Genomic DNA, 22,332 nt, shown 5'->3' with positions numbered 1-22,332 from the left:
TGGTGAGAGAGCTGGGGGCGGAGTAGAGTAATAGATTGTTTAGAAGTCTGAAAGTTTCCATGATGACACACACCAGCACTAGGGAGGCAGGTGGATCTCTGAGTTTGAGGCTGGCCTGGTCTACAGAGTGAGTTCTAGGACAGCCAGGGCTACACAGAGAAACCCTGTCTCGAAAAAAAAACAAATTCTGGAAGTTCAGTATTTTGAATTAGCTTTTGCACTAGGCCTTAATATGCCAGATTACAGTTAAAAGTGCTAAAGTTCCGACTAGCTGAAACTAGGTTATTATCTTAATAGAAACCAAGGCAGGAAGAAAGGATGGCCCATATCCCCGAATAGGCAACTGTAACCGGCATGACAGTGAGGTTGCTTGGTAATCCTTTAATCCTACCAAAATGTAAACGGAAGAGCCTGGCAGGCATCACACACCAGTAATTGCAGCGCTCTGGAGGGTGAGAAAGGATTGCAAGTCCTGGACTATAGAGAGATCATGCCTCACACCCCTACACACACACACACACACACACACACACACACACACACACACACACACCCCTCAATCCCTTTCTCTCCCCAGCCTACACATAAACTTTGAAATGAGCAGTAAGCTTCAAGGTCTTGTCTTCAAATATACCTTTCTGGGGTTTTCTGCCATTTTCTCTAACTCCAAATTCTTCTGCTCAGTTAGCAGAACACTTACTCTATATTACTCAGTGAACTGTTGCCCTCTTCCGGAAACACTGTGCCTTGTGCCTATAGTCACAGCCCTAGGGAGGCTTGGACAGGGTTACTGTGTTTGAGTCTGAGACCAATCTAGGCTACACAGCAAGTAAATTCTAGGTCACCCCGGTCTACACATTAAGACATCCGCAGTATGTCTGCAAACACCCACGGTATGTTTTGACATTGACCGCCCAGAGAGGCTTCTGCTCGACCTGTTTCCAGAGAAATGCCCAGCATCCGAGCCCAAGCACAGGCTACTGCTCACCCATGAGCCCCTGAAAACCTTACTTACCTCTGCTAACTCGAGGCAGGCACCGTTAAAGGCAGAACCCTACAATAAGACACCCCAAAGCACTCTCATTTATTTTGAGCGAGTTCCTCATGAGGAAAACTGAGCAGGCTGGAACGTTCCTGCCTTCCAGCTTAACCGTGCTCCGTGACCCTCAGCTCAGCATGCACTGAGCACACGTGCTCAGGAGTGGGCTGGCTCCCGTATGAATATGAACAGGCTCCCTGACTGTAATCGCTCTGGTTCTTCTGTCAGAGGCTATCAGAGGCTCCCCTCTGCGGCCTGAGGAGTTCCCTTACCTGTTTTAGGGATTTGCAATCAAGTAGAGCTGGATTCTTGGCCTCCAAGTAGAAAAGAATTTGAGGATGAGACAGTTTGAAGCAGAGTTAAGAGTTTATTTAAAACAAACAAAAAGCAAAAAACCCAGATATATTAAGCACAAGGATTTAGAAAAAGAGGACCAGGGAAAGGAAGCAAACTCTTTCCAACACATGTGGCTGGGCATCTCAGAGTCATGGTTAAGTCTCTCCCCACTCCACCAGTCCTCCCCTCTGTCTGAATCTGTCTGTCTGTGTCTGTCAGTCTGTCTCTCTGTGTGTCTGTCTATCTCTGTCTCTCTCTCACACACACATAGACACACACAAAGACACACACAAAGACACACACACACACACACACATACACACACACACACACACACACACACAGAGTTTCCAGTGGCTTTGGAACTTAGTCTAATGTGATCATGGCTAGTTTCTAGTTTCTGCACTGGATAGGTTCACAGCTAAGGTAAGGAAAGTCATAGGTCACAGGCTTACAGGGGACATTTTTATTTATTTTTTTTTAAAAAAAAGTCTTATTTTTTTAATTCCCAGAAACTGTTTAGGAGTAAGGCCACATTCACTATTATTTTAACACAAAATTTCTATAAATAAAAAGTGTGACTTCTAGCTGGCAATCTTTACGACAAACAGTAATTGTGCTGGAATTCTGCAGGAGGTGTCAACCAGCTTCCTGTTCCTTTTCATGGCCCCAGAGTAGGAAGAATGTAGGCGCTGGAGGGTGAGGCTGCTGGCTATCTTAAGGCTGTTGTCACATCAACTCATCAACTCAACTCATACTGGGTAAACATACTTATCCACCTGCTCTTGCGGGAGGAGCTATTGGCGCTGATGGCTACAGAGGGAGGGAGGCCATCCTCCTTTGGCGACTCGGCCACTGGTAAGGTGCCCACACCCTAGCAGATGATCCCACACCATGAGCAACAGGCAGCACCAACTGGATCCAGGGTATTGATGTTAAGAACAAAACAAGGTGGACTTGTTGGGAGGGAGGCAGGATGAGGGCGCTAGGAGGAACTGGCACACAGATCCTATAAATGTGTATTTTCCAAAAATACAGTTTACAAAATAAATAACGATATGGACCAGGAGGGGGACCCCGAGAACAGTGTGATGCCATGTATGAAGCTGCTGTAACACAACGCCTTACTAGCCCAGTTTTTAAAGATGTGAACACAGAAATGTTATGAGCATGGGGGAGGGGTGGTGTAACTTACTGGGAAAAGGTGTTCTGAGAATGTGGGAGGGGATAAGAGAGCACAGGGGTGAGTATGACCAGTGTCCATCAAGTTCGGCGAGAAGGAAGGATGGCCACTCTGTAAGGTTAGCATTTTAAAAATAAAAATGATTCCACACACCATCATCATGACTAATATCTCATTCTGTAGTACACACCCTAGAGAAATGAAAACTTATGTTCACACATACACTAACCTGTGTACACATGTTTATAGTAATTTTATCTACAATCCCCTAAAACAGACAACTCAGGTGTGCTTCATTGAGTGCAGTGTAGCACAGCCACACACACCACCATAAAGCAAAGACGCGTGGCTGTGGGAAAGGCACACTGCAGGCCGCACATACCGAGCATCAGCAAACCCATAGGATGCACACAGGCAGGCACATGCTCACCAGAGGCTGTGGTAGGGTTGGGCTGGGTTGGGGTCTGACCACAAATGGGACCCAAAACAGGATCGTTTGGGCAGTAGAACTGCTGGAGTCCTGATTTGTGATAAATATGTGAATCTGTGTACAGACAGAGGCAGGCTGACCTGAGTTGGAGGCTAGCCTAGATTATATATCAAGTTACAGGGCGGCCAGAGTTACGTAGGGAGACCCTGACCAAAACCAATCTCAAAGAACTGGACTGGGGATTGGCTTGGTGGTAGAGCATCTGCCTAGCATGCATTGAGGCCTTAGGGTAGGATGACCCAGAGAACTGAGTTCAAGTTAATTTAACGTGCTAATTTAGAAGGTTTTTTTTTTTTTAAAGATTTATTTTTCTTTTCTGTGTATGAGTGTTTTCCCTAAACATATGTATTTGTACTGCATGTGTGCCTGGTACTCTAGGAGACGAGAAAAGGGCAACAGATTCTTTGGTACTAGAACCATAGACAGTTGTGGGCCACTATGCGGTGCTGGGAATCAAACCCCAGGTCCTCGGGAAGAACAGTAAGTTCTCATAGTCACCGAGCCTCCACCTCCAAATGTTTTCTTTTAATGACAAAAAGGCTCAAATAAAGTTCTTTGTTAAAAAAAAAATCTGTGTTTCTACCAGGTGAAGGCTGGGGTGGGAAGGGATGGGGCTGCTCTTGATGAAGGATGACATTAGTCTAGAACAGCAGTTAGCTTCATCCTCTCCTGCCTACCTCATACCAGGCTCTCCATTAGACTGTTACAGTGTTTGTCAGTGTAACTGGAGTCACCTGGGACAAGGGACCCTCCACGGAGATGGGCTTCTTGATGTGAGAGGGTCTAGTCCACCATGGTTGTGGCTACCTGGGCAGGTGGCACTGAGCAAGTCACGGGGAGCAAGCCACATTCCTTCATGACAGAGTGTAACATGTAAGTCAAATAAACCCTTTCCTCCCCCAAGATGCTTTGGGTGAGTTTATACCACAAAAAAACACACTGTAGCACTAAGTCTAGGCTGGACAAGGTGGCACATACCTGTGAACCCAGCATTCCTAAAGTACAGGCAAAGAGACAGACCGGTGCTCAAGGCTACACAGCCTGGGCTACCTGGGAGCAGGGCTTAAACCAAACCAACCCAAACCAAGCCTTCTTGAATCAGACCCTAACACCAAGGGCTTCTGAGCAGCCCTGAATCTCAGGCTTGCTAGAGACAACTCACTTGTTCCTCACAGTCCTCACAGCTCCTCAACAGTCAGCCAGCCTGGGACCCTGAGTCTCATGGTCTGCAATTCTGCACGCGGTCTTGTGTCAGGACTCTCAGGTTGCAAAGTGAGAACTCTGGAGGCGGCTTCTCGGATGAGGCCTAGCAGAGATCAAGCCATTTCTTCATCTCTCTCACATAGAGGCTCTGAGAACATGTATAAACTAAGGCCTGTGTACAGGTAGGATTGCTGATCTGGGCACCACTGGGATCCAAGCACTGTGTGAATCTGATCTAGAAAACCAGAATTGGGCCACTGTGGTAAAGGTAGAAGGGGCAGTCTCTGTAACCCTGGTTGAAGACCCCTAATCTAGCAGGCTGGCACTTACATTGAGAGACATCCAAGAGCACCAGGAAGCTTCAGGATTTGCCTCTGAAAGAACCAGGTGGGATTTTGGCAGATTTGTTTCTGGGTTGGTCATCTCCGGGAGGGCTGCAGGAACCCCAGCTTGCCATATGCACTGGGCACTGGTTCCTATGACCCAGCACCATCTGCCAGCTCCACCCTACCACTCACAGAAAAGTTACCTTCACTATATTATAAGAAATGAATGTACTCTCTGAAAGCACAGATGACAAGATAGTAATTGTTGGGAATTTCTGTTCTTGATTTTGTTTTTGAGATAGGGTCTCATATGTAGCCTAGGCTGGCCTCAAACTCACCTTGTAATCTTTCTGCTTCAGCAATCTGAGGTTACAGGCATGCACCACCAAACCTGGCTGGACTGCGAGGTTAAATGCTATAGCAACACTTTTTCTGGCGTCATGAAAAGCACCATCTGCTGTGCTCCTGCAGCAACAAAAGTCGAAGTTCAAGTTCAGACCTTGGTGTACTGGAGTTACTGGTGGGCTGGCTTACAGTGGGATCATCAAACGGGTCTCCTTCTCGTAGATGTCTGGGATCCGTCCCATTGGCGAGTCCATCATCTGCATTGTATTCTTGCCAAAGAGCTGCAACTCGTAATGGATGAGCTGCTCCCAAAAGCCACTGTTGGGCCGGATGATGGGCCTGCATGACTTGGTCCAAGTGTGGGCATCTACAAGGGACATGGCATGGTACTTCATGAGGTAGGCGAGGCACAGCGCAGCTGAGCGGCTCACCCCAGCAGCACAATGCAACAGTGTGCGGCCCTTCTGCATCTCCACCGAATGGATACGGTCGGCAACGGAATCGAAGAAATTGGAGAGGCGTGCGACGGGCGCATCGACCACAGGCACCTGCACATACTGGATATCCTCGTAGAAGGTGTTTGCTACCTCTACTGAGACGTTGATGACTGTGGTGATCTGATTGCTGGACAGTAGGAGCTTGTTGTTGGCAGCCACACCATTGCTGATAAACAGGCTCTTGGTGATCTGCGAGAGGCCTCTGATCGAAGGCTGGGGGATCTGAACTGGGAAGGCACTCCACGGTGAAGTCATCAAAGTGGAAGTCGACAGTCCGTGCCGTATTAAGCTTGCATCTTTCTGCTAGGCTGTGCCCACTGAAACCTGCAGGACGGAGGAGGAAGTTTGGAGGGCAAGAACCCATCAATCGAGAAGCACAGCAGAGAACTCAGTGATTACACCAACATTCACATCACTGAGCCAGAACTGTTGCCCAAGTGCTGGGGGTCTTTTCACACAGAGGAAGGGGGCCAGCCATGGCCAGAGAGACCGTGAACAATGGAAGGGACGGGCCTTAGGTCTACTGGGGTGGTTTCAGGAGAAAGAGGGTGGTTAGGAGCTGAGGGAGTAGAAGCCACTGAAAGAACATTAGGGTGGATATGTTCCGATTACGTTAAGTAGAACTGGACCCAAAGGTTAAAGGTGACAAGAGGGAAAGTGATATGCCAAGTCTTTCCATCTTCTCATAACCAGCCAGCAAGTCTAGCTGTTTTCAGCACACATGACTGGTGTCATCTACATACAGCACAGCTAGTGGAAACTCATGTTCTCTGCTCAGCTGTGTGACTTCCAACATTAATGACCTCAAAGTCAACTGAGAGCAAGTAGAAAAGAGCCTTGGTGATGGTCACCTGGAACTGCAGCATTCAGGAGGTAGAAGAGAAAGGTGGGGCCCTTGCTTTATGGGTCCTGCCCCCCAACAAAGAGCTGAGGAAACAAACTACAGGGTTTTTTGTTTGTTTGTTTTGATTTAATTTTTTCCTTGTCACAGAAACAAAGCTGTTTTCTTAAAATTAACCTTTGAGAAATCAGGATTTCCCAGGCAGGCCAGTTTCAGCTAGCATAAGGTCATGGCCTAACTTATCCTCTCAGAATGAAAAGTCATTCAGGTAACCTCAGGCCAATCAGTTATTTTTCCACTGTTCTGTCTCCCTGTTCCTGCCTTCCAAGGAATGTGACTTCCAAGTGACATTTGGTTTTGTTTCTGCTCTCTTCAGTCCCTTCAGAGGTAAAGTTAAAATGCAAAGCTTGTGGGAATGACAAATAAAGGCATTTGTTATAGAGTTGCAAAGATAGTAAGAAGCGATCACAGACAGTAGGACATGGTAGAGCAGACCTGGAAGCTGAAGCAAGATGTGGTGTTCCTGACCAGACTACTGGAACTCTTTCAAGAGTTTCAAGAGGGGGAGGGGGAGGGGGGGGGAGAGGGGAGGAGAGGAAACAGAAACGTCATCTCCATTTTTTACATTTTACAACCAACCAGGCTTTTGGCATCTAGTTAATTTGTAGCCGTGAAACCTGAGACTCGAGGAAAACCAGTTTTGTTCATCATTAGACAGCAAGTTCTGAAGGCTGATATTTCTGGTGGATTACACTTTCTGGAGAAAGTTGGCAAATATAGGTGGGGCGCTGGTTAAATTCTGGGTTATAAACGTGGAACAGAGTCCACAAGTAGATGAGTGGAAGGTGCCACAACAAGCCTAGGAAGCTTGGCCTCTCTACGTGGTGACAAGACTCAAACAATCTTACCTCCTTCCCTCAGTGCCCCCGAAATCTTTCAGGGCAGAGCCGCGGACGACCCTCTCCAAGAAAGAGAGGGCCCTTCATGATTCCGGACCTTGGTAGCAACGGCTTCTCCTCGCGGAACAATGGGCAGTTCGGGGCTTAGGGGGACCCCGCGACTGATTCTGTACCTCGAAGGACTACGCAGTTCCCAGGCGTTTGGGAAAAGCTGGGTGGGCTGCCTGTCTTCACAGAAATGCGCCAAGTAGCCAGAAGGACCATTGCTACACCCACCGCCTGCACGCCCCGCCCACTCACCCTTCGTCTCCTAGGCAACACGCCCAACAGAGCCTCACAAAGAACGCCTAAAGACTGTCACGCGGTCTGCTTGCCGGTTGTCTCCCAGGCAACGCACTCCAGTGTAGATAGTTGCTCTGCGACCGCGTGTCTTTCCACCATGGTTTTAGGTCTTGCTAGCTTTCCTGAGTCGCTCTCTAGCCAGTCAGAGACCGCTACACAGCCCAGAAGGCCTTCAGTCAAATGGGACTTGGGCTCGGATTACAGGAAAGGTACCGAAGAGACTACCGCTTCTGGTTCGAACTTCCGGCGCGAGAGACTGGACAGCCAGCCGGATCTTGGCCTCCACGTCCAACCACAGATCTACTTCCTGCGGCCGCGGTCCCCACTCCCCAAGTTGTTATTCAGGTGTGGCTCGGGTATACAAAGCAGTTGTCAGACCCGGGACCCCGTAAGGGAATCCGACTCACTTTGTTCCAGCCGTGTCCCCCCCCCAACCTCCGCCCTTAGATGTTCCTCTGATCGCAGCAATGTCTCCGATCGCAGGATTTTTCAGACTCAGGCCAACCCGTAGGACCTTCAGAAGCCCGTTTTCTGGGCCGAAGGCACTGTCCCGTTTCTAGCCTTCCGAATGAATCCTGACCCTGGCGTAGTGTAGGCTTGACGTCTGCAATTGGTCTCAGGCTCCAATCGACTTGGCAACTCCAGGCCTTCCCATTCTCCAGCGTCCTTGAAAAGCCTTCAGTTCCCCAATGTTTGACTCCAATCCTGTCCCCCTTCTTCAACCGGCATCAGCCAAGGATGTAACAAGTCCTACAGAGGATTTATTATGGAAACACAATTTGTTTCAAAAATGACCAGTATTTATTACTTGATAAATTTGGTGCATCACTAAGTAAAGAGGGTCTTTAAATATTTAGTCTCTTTTTGGTTGAAAATAGGACTTAGACTTGTGTGTAAATTCCTGACCGTTGACTCTGTCTTCCCATCCGCACCTGGGTATGTTGAGTCATCCTGCATAAAAACCAGAAAAGTGGAACTGGGTAGCTTTCAATGTTCGTTCCTTTGTATTAGCAAGCACAGCCTGACCACAGTTGTTCCTAACTCATAGGAAAATGAACTGGAGAACGTTATTAGAATCCCCCTAAAGGTGCTTTGTTTTCTTCTTAACTGAACGTGGTTGCACACGATTGTAATCAAGCACTCAGGTGCTGGAGGCAGGAGGATTGGAAATTCAAGGTCACTCTCAGTTCAAGAGGGAGTTCTAGGCCAGCCTGGATACACGAGACCTTGTCACAAAATATACATCTTTTTGTTTGTTGGGTTTGGTGGTGGTGGTGTTTTCTGTTTTTTTGTTTTTGTTTTGTTTTTGTTTTGTCTGACTATGAATGTATTTTATGATGATCTTATTCTGATGTGCTAACCAATAGAGACTGAGTTTAGTATAAGTTGTTATTTGTATTCCTTCTGTTCCTGTGTGTATCAGACAGCCATTTCTGTTTCAGTCAATTCATGTGTGGTTCTTCCCTTTTTGCTATTGTTTGTTTGGGAATCTGTATTCAGAAATACTTCACCAGCACGTATGTCATTTCCCTGGTTTCCTTTAGAGTGGTTTGCCAATCATTTCAAAAGTAAAATAAACTAAGCAACATCAACAACAACAAACCAAACAGAAGTCGGAGCAGCAAACCAATCACTGTGCTGGCTAGTTTTTGTCAATTTAAAACTACTAGTTTTACCTGGGATGAAGGAACATCTTTTGGGGAATTGTCTACAGCTGATGGCCTGTGGGCGTGTCTGGGGAGCAGTTTCCTAATGACTGGTGTGGGAGGATGTAGGGCACTGTGGACAGTGTCACACCTGCGCGGGTGGTTGGGTTGTATAAGAAGGCCAGTTGAGTAAGTCATGAAGAGCAAGCCAGTAAGCAGCCTTCCACTGTGGTCTCTGCTTTAGTTCCTGACTTCAGGTTCCTGCCCTTAGCTCTGCCTCAGCCTTATTTGATGAGCAACTGCAACCTGTAAACTGAAGTAAGCACTCTCTTCAAGTTGTTTTTGGTCAGTATTTTATTACAGCAATTGACAGGCTAAGATAATCCATATCTAAGTATATGTGTGTTGTATTTTTAAAAAGCACAACACAAAAATTCACTCTTTAGTAAACAGTAGCCACTGTTTAGTTGCAGTGGCCACAACTTTTTTCTCTATCTAGTTATTATACCAAGATATTTATTCTTGATTATATGTATTATATCAACTGACTTAACACAATGATCCACTTGGCTTCCAAGTTTTAGAATGTATGAACAATTGTTTTTTTAAATGGGAAAAACCATTGAAAAACACTTCATAATATAACTAAATTATCAAAAAATGAGAACCCAGGAGCTGGAGAGATGGCTCAGCAGGTAAGAGCACTGACTGCTCTTCCGGAGGTCCTGAATTCAAATCCCAGCAACCACATGGTGGCTCACAACCATCTGTAATGAGATCTTATGCCCTCTTCTGGGGTGTCTGAAGACAGCTACAGTGTACTTACATATAACAAATAAATAAATCTTAAAAAAAAAAAGAGAGAGAACCCACTGGCTAACATCATCATCTGTTATTTGTTGAGACATGTAGCCCAGCTTGGCTTTAACTCATAATGTAGCTAAGAATAGCCTTGAACTTCTGATCCTCCTGCTTCTGCCTCCCAAGTGACGTTTATTGATGCTGGAGATCACCAGGACCATGTGTGTGCTAAGCACATTCTACCAATTCATTCCCAGCTGCCCATTCTGCTCAGATTGCTCCACACCTCTTACCCGTGTGGGTGTCTCCAACCCACTGATGCCCTGGGGCCAGGATGCCTATGGGCAGCAACATCCAACATGGCAACTGATGTAGCAAACTGTAACATTAACTTGATTGCATGGTTCCTGAGTGTAAACTTTGTCAATAGTTGCAGTGTCAAAAGGTGGAACAACTTGTCAAAGTCCCTAAAAGTCCTTTAACACCCCAAACTTTTCTCATTTTTAAACATTTCCCAACTCTTCCATTAGACTCTACTTATTAGCTAAATCTGTGTCCATCCAAATCCTCCCTTATCTCTCTTCTTCCTTCATTTTCTTCCTCCCTCCCTCCCTCCCTCCCTCCCTCCCTCCCTCCCTCCCTCCCTTCCTTCCTTTCCTTCCTTCCTTCCCCCCTCTCTCTCCCTCCCTTCGACAGTTGCCTATGTAGCCCAGGCTGGCCTTGAGCTCCATCTTCCTGCTTCTAGCTTCCCAAGTGCTGAGCGCACAGACATAAACAGACAGAAAACACAGCTGGTTTTCTTTCCTTTCCCTTTATTTTTTTCTACCCTGTTCTGTTCTCCCCTCTCCAAGCTTCCCGCTTAGATTTAAGCTGTGAAGGAAGAACTCCCACCTCTTCCTCTCTCAAACTCATCTTTTACCTCTACCTTCCAACTGTTTTTTCCCCAAAGATTTATTTACTATTATAGATACACTATAGCTGTCTTCAGACACTCCAGAAGAGGGCGTCAGATCTCATTTAGGATGGGTGCTGGGTTGTGAACTCAGGACCTTCAGAAGAGTAGTCAATGCTCTTACCCGCTGAGCCATCTCTCCAGCCCCTCCACCTTTACTCTTATCCGGCATTTTCTCCTTGAGCTGACACTCAGCATTTTGAGGGTTGCTCACCTGGAGAATGCTTGACTAGTGTTTGCAGCCTGAGGGTCCACGCCAGTCCCTTTACAGAGGAACAGTAATAACAATAGCTGCTAGGGAAAGTATTGGCTCAGGACCCCCATGACCAAGTTCTCAGCACAAAGATTTATTTGCTCCAGAGTGACAGAAGGCTGGAAATAAGAGACAAAGACAGGAGATAGAGGATGAGGGAGAAGGGGAAGGGAAAAGGGGAGATAGGACAGGGGTATTTCTCCTGAAAGACAAAGGACTGCTTCTGGATAGAAAGGAGACAGACTTGGCACATAGAAAATAGCAGTTTATAAAGGAACAGTGGGAAACCCTGTGTTAGGATGAAGTGTTTAATTTTAATTGGGCATGTTAATATTAGGTGAGCCAAAGGGGGCTTTTAATTGCTGGACTTCAATACTTTGATAGCTGGACCTTGGTAGTCAGTCTCAGGAGGAGGAAGTGGCCAAATAAGGAACCAGATCTTGGGGGCTAGCTTAGGGATGTGATCTGCTTTTTAGCAAGACGAGGAAATGGGGGAGAAAGTCAAGGCCTGCCAGAGCCATGCTCTACATGCTGGGGCTGGCCAGAATCCCTTCAATAACAACAGTAATAATTGTGAGGACTCTTTCTGCTGCCACCTCTCTTGTGGACTGCTTTGGACCTTTCTGTGTCCTCCCTGTGCTCGGGAAACAGCCTTTTTAACATACCTTGTCTTCAGGCAAAGCTTGGAATGGTTTCCTCACTCCTCTGAAAATGAGAAAACCACTTCTCTGGAAATCCAGGTGTGGTGGCACATGCCTTTAGTCCCAGTACTTGGGAAGCAGAAATAGGTGGATCTCAAAGAGTCCTAAGCTAGCCTGGTGTCTTAGTCAGGGTTTCTATTCCTTCACAAACATCATGACCAAGAAGTGAGTTGGGGAGGAAAGGGTTTACTCAGCTTACACCTCCAAACTGCTGTTCATCTCTAAAGGAAGTCAGGACTGGATCTCAAGCAGGGCAGGAAGCAGGAGCTGATGCAGAGGCCATGGAGGGATGTTCTTTACTGGCTTGCTTCCCCTGGCTTGCTCAGCTTGCTTTCTTATAGAACCTAAGACTACCAGCCCAGAGATGGCACCACCCACAAGGGGACCTCCATGCTTGATCACTAATTGAGAAAATGCCCCACAGTTGGATCTCATGGAAGCATTTTCCCAACTGAAGCTCCATTCTCGGTGATAAGTCCAGCCTGTGACAAGTTGACACACAAAACCAGCCAGTACACCTGGCTCACAGTAAGTTCCAGACTAGCCAGAGCTACATAGCAAGACTCTGTCTCCAAAAGAAAACTAAATAAACCCAAAGAGGTGTTTTCCATTATTCCAGCACCTATCAAATTGGGCATTGAGCCGCAGTCTCTAACCTGTCCCACCTTCCCCTCTCTCCTCTAGCTTAATGAATACCAATGATGCAAACGTGAAGAAGCTGTTGCCCAAGAGCCATTTATCTCGGGTGATTATTCGTGACAACCTCAACGCACAGCGTATCTGCGAGATGGAGGTAAAGTGCCCGCCAGGTTCTGTGCTTGGAGCTGACCACTCTACACTCCCCATCCCTCTGTCCTTCCTTCCTTCCTTCCTTCCTTCTTTCCTTGCGGGTTGCCTATGTAGCCTGGGGTGGAAGCAGAGCTCTCAGCTCCTAGAGCTGATAGGGGCCCATGGAAGTATTTGAAGACAGGTCCCATCTTTACAGTGGAGTTGGTGTCTTGCCCAAGGTATCACACTCGCTCTGCATGGCTGAAGAGACTCAGAGGGAAAGACCCCTTGGCTCACATCCTGTTTTGTTTCCTCAAAACACTTTATTGTGCATGCAGAACTTCAGGCTTGCAATCTGAATTGGCATCAGCACTATATGGATAGGCTTTTTAAAAAATTTCTTTTGAAAACTTACCCCATTTTCAGAGGAGAACTGAGGCTAGCAACAACAGTGGCAAACCCACAAGACACAAACTAAGACGGGGTCCATGTATGTTCTCTGTGTTAACCTTCTCATGCTATGGTCTGGCAGAATCGGTTGGGACTCAGAGATAGACCAGTTTTATACACTTTATTTGTAAAACAGGATTTGAAATTCTTCTAGTTATGGGGTCTGTAAGGTAAATCTGAACTAGTTTAAGCAAAATGGAGAACTTGAGTTCATGTACCAGGATAGGTAGGACAGGGCAGCCGACCCAGCCTCCTCTGTAGCTCTTGCTATCTGCCTTTTGAAGTCTGGATTTCTTTTAGGGGTGTATCACTTTCTACCAGGCTTAGAAATAGTTGAGCATTACCTTACACCCTGATTACACTGTAGTGAGGGGACCACCTGCAGTTGGTTCCCACACCCCTCCCCAAGCCCGGTCGTTGCCGTGCTCCACTGAATGAGGAGTTGTCCTCCAGACCCAACAGTGTTGTTGAGCCAGCACAGGAGTTATGGAATGGATGAAGTTAGAACTCCCTGTGTTGATGGGCTGTGACAGGTAATATGTAGGCATAGATGAGGTAGACATGTCACAGATATATGCCAGAATCACAGATAATATGTAAAAGGCACAAGGAGTCATAGGGACACAGTGTGAGGATTTTTGGAAGGAGAAAGAAACAGGATGGAAGCCGATGGAAAAAAGAGCGGCACACACCTTTAGTGCAGTTCCATGTTTGGCCACCTCCTCCTCCTGAGGCCGACTACCAAAGCCCAGCTACCACAATATTGAATCTCAGTCTTTGAGTTCGAGGCCAGCCTGGTTGACTGAGTGAGTTCCAGGACAGTCAGGGCACCTATCTTGAAAAGCTGTCTTAGAAAACAAACAAACTCCAAACCAAGATGGACCTCCTTGCTCCTGGGACCTCCATTTCCTCATTCCCTTAGGATTTCCGTGCATCTGTTGTTTATTTTACGGTGCTGGGAATTGAACCCAGGGCTTCACACATGCTAGGCCAGTTCTCGATGACTGAGCTGCATTCCTGGTCCCCCCCTGCCCCCAGATACCTATTTCCTTAGATCAGTCTTCAGATTGTTAAGGTCAAAATCAGGTCCCTCGGCTGCAGAGCATCAGAGGGCACCACGGTAGTCTATCCAGCCTGATGCCCTCTCTTTAAATAATGAAACTGGGGTTCCCTGTAGTCCAAGCTGTTTCGTGGGATGAAAATCAGGTCTAACAGGCACCTTACCACTGATTGGTCAGCAGCCTCAGATGTATCTGGCTACGAAGTGACTTGTTTATCCTAAATCCACCTCTGTTTTTCATAAGATGAAAGCCTCTGACAAGACCAAGAGGAAGATGAGCTACTTGTACGACCACCTGAAAAAGAAGTTCATGATGGACCAGCTGAGAAAGATGATTCGCTGGAGGCGCGATTCCCAGAGCACCCAGGACTACTTGGATAAGGAACGGGTCTGAAGATGCTAGAGATGGCGAGCCTTACCACCCTGAACCATGGCAGAATGATCTGCCCCAAGAACAGAACCACCCTGGTGAGAGCGGAGGAGCCCCAGAGCAGTTGGTCTCCACCATGGTAGAGCAATAAAAGGAAAGTTGTGGATAGGATAGGAGCGCAAAACACACCAGTTCTAACTTGCTTTGCTCCATGCCAGCCCCCCTATCCCTGTGAAATCCCCACAGCCACCTATGCTTGGTGGAAGAGCCAGTCTCCTTGGCTTGTGTAAACATGGAAACTTATGCCTGTATTTCCTTCTCTTCTTGTTCCTGTCAGTCTCTCTCCTTATATTGTCCGTCCCTCTTGTTTCCCTCCCCACCCCAACCCCCGAATATCAGCTCTTCTTTCCTTCTCTCCTGATTTTGGGCTGAAGCCAGAGCTTTGCATATGTGCTCAGCACGTGCTCTGTCTCCTGCTATACACACACACCTGAGGTGACACATTGGCCAGCTGCGCCAGGGCTGTGGACATATTCAATGGAAAGGACTGAGTAATGTACTGTGCATCATCCAAGTGGTAAGGAGGTCAGGGTGAGGTACTAGGCAGTGCTGCTATTTCAGCAGCCTACCAGCTCTGAGATCTCGAAACCTCTCTTGGCTCCTGTTCCTTATCTGAAAGAGTCAGGCAGTAGAAAGGTAACCTGCCTCTAGGGGCTGGCAGATGGCAAGTGCCACGCCCAGCGCTCATTCTTTCCAACTGCAGTCACAATGGTGATATTCTTTGGCTACCAGCCCTCCTGATGCTACTGCAAAGCAAATTTGGACCTCCTGTCTCCTGTCTGCCCCTCCCACTAGCCTGCTTAACTCAAGGTTGCTTTTCTCTTTGAACTTGGGTTCTCCTGTCAGCTTCATTCTGCCTCCAGTGTAATGGCTCAGGTCTTGGTCCCAAGCTCTGATTAAACTGCATACCTTATGGGCAGGAAGCAAGACCCCTCTCAGATTTGATACAAGTCTCCTCTTTGGGTGCGTCTCCACCCAGCCCCCATTATAGGCCACTCTTGTACCCATAGCTCTGACTGTACCAGTGTTAGATTGTCTTTGACTTGTCTGTATGCTTTCTTCCTAATCAGGCGGTGACGTTGGCATCTCTAACCAGTTTTCTAGGAATGGAGCAGGTACTCAGATTTTAATTTTATATTCTCTCCTAGAGAGTGTCACATAGTCTCTGTTGATCACATCCACCCCCCACTGTCTTCCTTGTCCTCTGTTTTTTTAAGGAAAAGACTATCTTGAAGTGGATGTCCTGGTCTTCCGGCTTTGGCTCCTCTTCCTTTGATGTCCCCAAGCCTTGAGGATAGGAGCTGTGTGTAATTGTATCCCTTGGGGTCAGAGACCTCATGGTCAGTTGATCTCTGCATGGTGACCGGTTGTGGCTTCTAATGTGTTTTGCTTGCAAATACATCTGTGTGCCATGTGCATGTCTAGTGCCTGCAAAGGCCAGAGGCAGCACTGGATTCTCTGACTCTGGACTTACAAAGGCTTGGGAGCACCATGTGGGTGTCAGGAATCAAACTCAGCTCCTCTGCAAGAATAGCTTAGTGCTCTTACAGCTAAGCTGCTTCAGCCCTGCTGGTGCTGGTGCTGGTGGTGGTGGTGGTGGTGGTGGTGGTGGTGGTGGTGGTGGTAGTGGTGGTGGTGATAGTTTTTGAGAGAGGGTCTTAGTAGATTTATTTGGCCTTGAGCTTGCTATGTGGCTGAGGGTGGCCTTGAACCCCTGATCCTCCTGCCTCTGTCTCCTGGGTACTGGGATAGGTGTGTGCTAGCACACTCACTCCTTCCTCACCAGCCCCTTCCTGCTACACTCACGAGAGGAAGCATGTTGTATGTCTCACTTTCTCTGCCTTAGAAGATGATATCCAATTACATTTACCTCCCTGCAAATATCATAAGGTCACTTTTCCTTTTTTTTTTTTTTTTTTTTTTTCCGGAATAAGATTCCATGTGTATTTTTAAAAGCCATCTGTTGATGCACATCTAGCCTGGCTCTATTTCCTGGCAATTGAATACCATGTCAATAAACATGTATATGTAGATATATCTCTGACTTATGTTGCCTTACTGTCTCTCGGGTAGATTCTCAAGAGTGGGTGTGGGATGGTAGTTTTAATTTTTTTTTTTTTGAACCTGTAAGCTCTGTAGTGCTGACAGTAGTGTCACTGTGACTGGCAGTGTGTCCTTGCCAGCATTTGCTGCTGTTGGTCGCCTGGATCACAGCCATTCTGACTATAGTGAGATAGAATCTAAGAGCAGTTTTAATTGTCATTTTCCTGATAATTTATCCATTTTTTAAAAAAGATTTATGTATTTATTTTTATTTATATGAGTACACTGCAGCTATCTTCAGACACACACTAGAAGAGTGCATTGGATCCCATTATAGATGGTTGTGAGCCACCATGTGGTTGCTGGGAATTGAACTCAGGACCTCAGGAAGAGCAATCAGTGCCCTTCCACCACTGAGCCATCTCTCCAGCCCTTATCCATTTTTCTAGATTTTATATTTCTAAAATATTTATGGTTAAGATGTATGTGTATAAGTGTTTGCCTGCACCTAAGTGTATATACTATGTGTGTCCCTGGTGCCCGAGGAGTCCAGAAGAGAGTGTTAGCCCCCCATAACTAGGACTACAGGTGACTCTTAGACTCCTGATATGGGCTCTGTGAACTGAGCCTAGGTCTACTCTGTTTGGTTTTGTGCCCCAGACAAGGGACTGAGGTGCATATTTCACACATCAAAGCAGTCCCAGCCTCCAGGTTCTCCCTGCATCCCTCAGTCCCTACCTGGCATACCCTGCCCCCAACCTTGAACTTTTTCAGCCCAGAGGCTGGGCTGCCCTTCCCCCAAGGCTCCTCCCTATATAATCCAGACATTTTGATCCCTCTCCCTCCCCCCTCCCTCTCTCTTCCTCTCTGACCTCCTTTCTTCCCCCCCCCTCCTCTCCTCTCCCTCCTGGCTGCTTCCTTCCTTGGGGCCCATGAACTCCCTCACCCAAGAGCAACTTCTCACCAAACCTGCCTTTATGGCTTGAGTTGGCTCGTTTCACCGTTGGAGAAATAGCCTATCACACTGCAAGCACAGCGAGGGCTCTTAACTGATGAGTTTACAGTCTCTGATCTTTTACTGTAAACTCAGCTGTGAGCTCTCCCCTAAGAACTGCCTCAGCCATATCCTGCAGGTTGGAGAAAGTTGTGCTTTCATGTTCATTTGATCCTAATAACATTTTCACTTTCTCCTGATTGCTTTAGTGAGTCACTGCTCGTTCAAGTGAGTGTGTTTAGTCTACATGTATTCATGCGGTTTCTGTTGCTATTGCTATCTAGGTTTACTGACTTGATAATATGAAATAAATGTTTTTATATTTGTTAAACTTGCAACCAAGAATGTGACCTGTTTTAGAGACGGCTCCATAGGCTGCTGAGAAGAGTACCCCATAGGTGTCTGTATTGTTACCATATCAGGATGTGCCTGATCTCTCGTGCCCTTTAGTGTTTGTTATATAAAATTAAGGATATGATGTATGTGACATATACCCTTATAATTGTTATCTAATTACCATTGCCATCTGTTCTGCTCCATTCTTTGAAACAGTTTGATCCCTCTCCCTCCATACCATACCTAGCTTAACCAATTGTTCTTGAATGATTTCTCCCCCCTCCCCCATCAACTTTATCTCTTCTGGGTCACAGCGGGGGGCGGGGGGCACTCACTGCCAAGCTTGATGAATCTCTGGAAAGAGAGAGCCGACTCCTGAAAGCTTTCTTCCAACTTCCATCTATGCACCATGGTGTATGCAAACACACACACCATAAATAAACATGAAAAAAAGCAAAAGTAGCTATGTAAGCTTTTGCAGGGACGCAGGAGGCTCCATTTGCTTAGTCAATTGATTTCCATCCTTCATTGACTCGTAATTGGATGTCATTGCTAGTGAAATATGTTTCTTGGAGGCGACAAATACAAGGGATCTGTTTTATCAGCTAGTCTCATGTTCTGTTATTGGTGAGCTGTGAAGCCATTTACATTTAAGTTACTACTGATACAGGATTGCTAATGTTGGCTGGATTTTTTTTTATGTATGTATATGTGTGTGTGTGTGTGTGTACATGCTTGCGGGTGGTACATAGGTATGTTGTACATGCATGTGGAGACCAGAGGACTGCAGAGTCCCAGAAGGGTGGAAAAACCCAGAAGAGGAAGTCTGGTACACAAAGAAGAGAAGCCACAAAAGTGAGGGTGGCTCTGAAGTGAGGGCAGCTTTAGCTGGTTTTGGATACTTGTCCAATACAGGTTCAACATCAGCAACAAGAAGCAGACTTCGTGTTCCTAGCGGTCTCCAGTCTTCAGGGACCTAAGTGTGGGATTAAAGTTGTGTGCACCACCACTTTCTTTTTTCTTTTTCATTTTCTAGTTTGTCACCCCTTTCTCTTCTCCATACCATTCTTCTCTGCTCCTCCTCTGCTTTCATTGTCCTAGCTTCTCTGAATTCCTTGAGTCCGCCCTTTCCTGGCTGCTTTTCATTGGTGAGGTCACACTGCAGCCTTTATTGTTTTAGTGTGCTCTGGTCTGTGGTCGTTGGTGATGTAGTCGTGCACCTTGTGTGCTTTGCTGCTGCTGCTGCAGTAGTTTGTCATCCACCCCCCCCCCCCGCCCCGCACCCCAATGGTGATGGTGATTTAGCCCCTGAGAGCGAGCTGCTCCCTAAGATGTCCTGATGAAGACGGAAGAGCTACCCAAATCAGCCACAGCACAAACCACAACATGGAAACCCAAGAGCAAGGCAGGAGGACTCCTCTAAAAAAATCACAACTCCTGAATTCAGAGACACTGAAATGGGTCAAAGGGATGTAAGCAGAAATGATCGGTGACCTCAGGAGGGGTGAGCAGATGAATGGAGTAATCAACCCAGGGCCTGGAGAAGGCCAGCATCACAGAGAAAAGTCAGCAAGAGGGATGGGAAGTCAGCAGCATGGGGTCAGCAAGACGACCCAGTGGGTTAAGGTACTGTCTGCCGCGTGACTACATGCACTTAAAGCCCCGAGACCCACATGGTGGAATGAGAGAACCAACTCCCACAAATATTCTCTGACCTCCACAAGCATACTGTGGTCCGTGTGTGTATACACATACACAAAAGCAAGAAAGTCTTGGTTACCTTTATGTTGTAACCAAGGCAACTTATAAAACAAAGCACTTAGTTTGGCTTACAGCTTTAGAGCTTTACAGCCTGTGACAGCAGAGTGAAGGAACAGCTGAGAGCTCACATCTTGATCCACTCATGGAGAGGTGGGGAGGGGCTGGTGTTGAGTGATGGGGAAAGGAGGAGACAGACAGACACTGAGAATAATACAATCTTTGGAAACCTTGAAGCCTGCCCCTGGAGACTCACCAGCAAGAACACCCAAGATGGGGAGACCCCAGAAGTGGAGTCTGGGACAGGACTTGGGATGTCAATCTAGTGAGGCATTTGGTAAGCCACCTCTGGTCATCTGGATATTTTTCCTTTTTCTTTTGCAGAGGTTACTGCACTTAAGTGGGATAAAGAAAGGATTATATTCAGGAGAGGCTGCCTGGGCACTGGGAGGGAAGAAGAGCCAAAGGAAGAAAAGGACAGAAGACAGAAGAGGTATTGTATAGGAGAATAGAAGGGCTCAAAGATTCCACAGTCCATGATTATGTGTGTACATGGAACTCAGATCAAGTGAGGTATAACCTAGAAACCCCTTTCAATGATAAAAACACAACATATCCTGGACTGGGGGCATAGCTTCGAGGGAGAGTACTTGACTAACATGTGCAAGCATAGGTCCTAGGTTCTATCCTCAGCACTGTAAACCACACAAAGCATTTACTGAACATTCTCGTGACAGGCACCAAGGCTCCACTTGTTTCAAACATGACCCCCCTGAATACTTAAAACAATGAAATGGGTGACTATAGAGTCCCCATTTATGGGCAAGAACTGAAGCTCAGAGACTAAATTCTGTCCAATTCTGTCCAATGTAGACATTTAGGAGCTGTGCGGGTCAAGCCTAAGGCTGTCTTGTGCTTATGTCCATCTCTCAAGCTTGCTCCCTGGCTCCCTGGCTCAACACTGCAGATGGAGGTGGTGGTGGAGGGCTGAGAGTTAAAGCCAGGAGCACAGCTCACCCTTGATCTTGTCTCCATGGTTTCATAGTCTCAGTTGTAACACCATGCCAGTTGACCCGACCTTAAGATCAACCATTCTGGGAGAATGGGAGATGTTAGGTTAAGGCGATGGAAGTGTTTGTCTAGAAGTCAGGGCACGGGAGACCTGATTACTGCCCTGAAGCTGTTAAAGGGGTTCTGAGCATCATCACCAGGAGCTCTGTGGAATGTCCCCATGCCTAAAGCCCTACCAGAAATCCATTCGTTCCCTCCACCACTGCTCTCAAATGCACTTAACTCAAAGGTCTTGGGACAAAACAAACAAAAACTTGTCAGATGTCTAGCAGCCTTGTTTCTTCCCTCTCCAGAATTTCTCCATGATCAGGGACAAAAGGAAGGGACCTTCCATTTACTGAGTTCCTATGACAGGCAGGCTGTTCTATCCCCTGTCATTCCCTGTACACTTGCCTGCTGTCACCTATTTACAGGTGGGAAACCTAGACAGAGCTCTAAAGGAGATTGCCAGCCCACACCCCTGTCCTGAACTTCCTTTCAAGCAGAGTTTATTCTCAGTCATGGTTGGCCAGAGCTGCTTTTTGAGGAGTGCCCATTTGTAGCCTGTCAGCCAGGACACGGAAGTAAGCTCAGGCAGGAATCTGATTTTGGGCTAGAACAAAGAAGTAGGCTTTAGGCAAGAATTTGCATGTAATTAAAGTGGTATAAAAGCAGACTGGGAAAAAATAAACCTGCCTCAGCCTTAGAACTGGCTAGGGTCATGCTACAGTGTTTTCTAATTGTCTTTTTCTTTCTAATCCTCATTCCCTCCCTGGAGAACCCATTGACTGAGCTGACTTGGTCATCCATCCATCCAACCATCTGTACTGGCTAGTTTTGTGTCAACTTGACACAAGCTGGAGTTATCACAGAGAAAGGAGCTTCAGTTGGGGAAATGCCTTCACGAGATCCAGCTGTAAGGCATTTTCTCAATTAGTGATCAAGCGGGGAGGTCCCCTTGTGGGTGGGACCATCTCTGGGCTGGTAGTCTTGGGTTTATAAGAGAGCAGGCTGAGCAAGCCAAGGGAAGCAAGCCAGTAAAGAACATCCCTCCATGGCTTCTGCATCAGTTCCTGCTTCCTGACCTGCTTGAGTTCCAGTCCTGACTTCCTTGGTGATGAACAGCAGTATGGAAGTGTAAGCTGAATAAACCCTTTCCTCCCCAACTCACTTCTTGGTCATGATGTTTGTGCAGGAATAGAAACCCTGACTAAGACACTATTTATCCATTCATCCATCTATCCATTCATCTATCTATCCATCTATCCATCCATTCATCCATTTACCAGTCCATCCATCCACTAGTCCACCTAACTATAAACTATCCACCCACTCATCTATCCATCTGTTTATCTACCTTCAAATATATCTACCCACCCATATACCTATTGTACTGGCTGGTTTTGTGTGTCAACTTGACATAGGCTGGAGTTATCACAGAGAAAGGAGCTTCAGTTGGGGAAGTGCCTTCATGAGATCCAACTGTGTCTTGGGCTCTATAAGAGAGCAGGCTGAGCAAGCCAGGGGAAGCAAGCCAGTAAGAAACATCCCTCTGGAGCTGGGCGTGGTGGTGCATGCCTTTAATCCCA

At 46.9% G+C, this 22,332-nt stretch overlaps 2 protein-coding genes across 4 annotated transcripts; one reads left to right on the top strand and one right to left on the bottom strand.

Annotated features, from left to right (window-relative positions):
• Nucleotides 1-1,386: 1,386 nt before the first annotated feature.
• On the bottom strand, nt 1,387-7,751 carry Dusp18 (dual specificity phosphatase 18). Of its 2 annotated transcripts, none has more exons than XM_006514873.3 (2): nt 7,460-7,751; nt 1,387-5,743 (listed from the first exon to the last, which is right to left on the bottom strand). In XM_006514873.3, exon 2 carries the CDS (start codon nt 5,672-5,674, stop codon nt 5,108-5,110), a length of 567 nt encoding a protein of 188 aa, XP_006514936.1. In that variant the 5' UTR covers nt 5,675-5,743; nt 7,460-7,751; the 3' UTR covers nt 1,387-5,107. The 2 variants fall into 2 exon arrangements, with proteins under 2 accessions (XP_006514936.1, NP_776106.1); NM_173745.5 differs by lacking the exon at nt 7,460-7,751 and adding an exon at nt 7,169-7,446 and having other exon boundaries at nt 1,390-5,743.
• On the top strand, nt 7,378-16,599 carry 4921536K21Rik (RIKEN cDNA 4921536K21 gene). Of its 2 annotated transcripts, XR_001780041.2 has the most exons (4): nt 7,378-7,846; nt 12,539-12,647; nt 14,377-15,677; nt 15,780-16,599. XR_001780041.2 is itself a non-coding variant. In NM_026150.3 (3 exons), the coding sequence occupies exons 1-3, from the start codon at nt 7,599-7,601 to the stop codon at nt 14,524-14,526; spliced, it is 507 nt and encodes a 168-aa protein (NP_080426.1). In that variant the 5' UTR covers nt 7,560-7,598; the 3' UTR covers nt 14,527-16,598. The 2 variants fall into 2 exon arrangements, 1 of the variants encoding a protein (NP_080426.1); NM_026150.3 differs by having other exon boundaries at nt 7,560-7,846; nt 14,377-16,598.
• The last annotated feature ends 5,733 nt before the right edge of the window (nt 16,600-22,332 follow it).

This window comes from Mus musculus, chromosome 11 (genome assembly GCF_000001635.26).
Source record: "Mus musculus strain C57BL/6J chromosome 11, GRCm38.p6 C57BL/6J".
Lineage (NCBI taxonomy): Eukaryota > Metazoa > Chordata > Mammalia > Rodentia > Muridae > Mus > Mus musculus.
The sequence above is the reverse complement of the archived record's forward strand: the minus strand, read 5'-3'. Positions and strand labels throughout refer to the sequence as shown.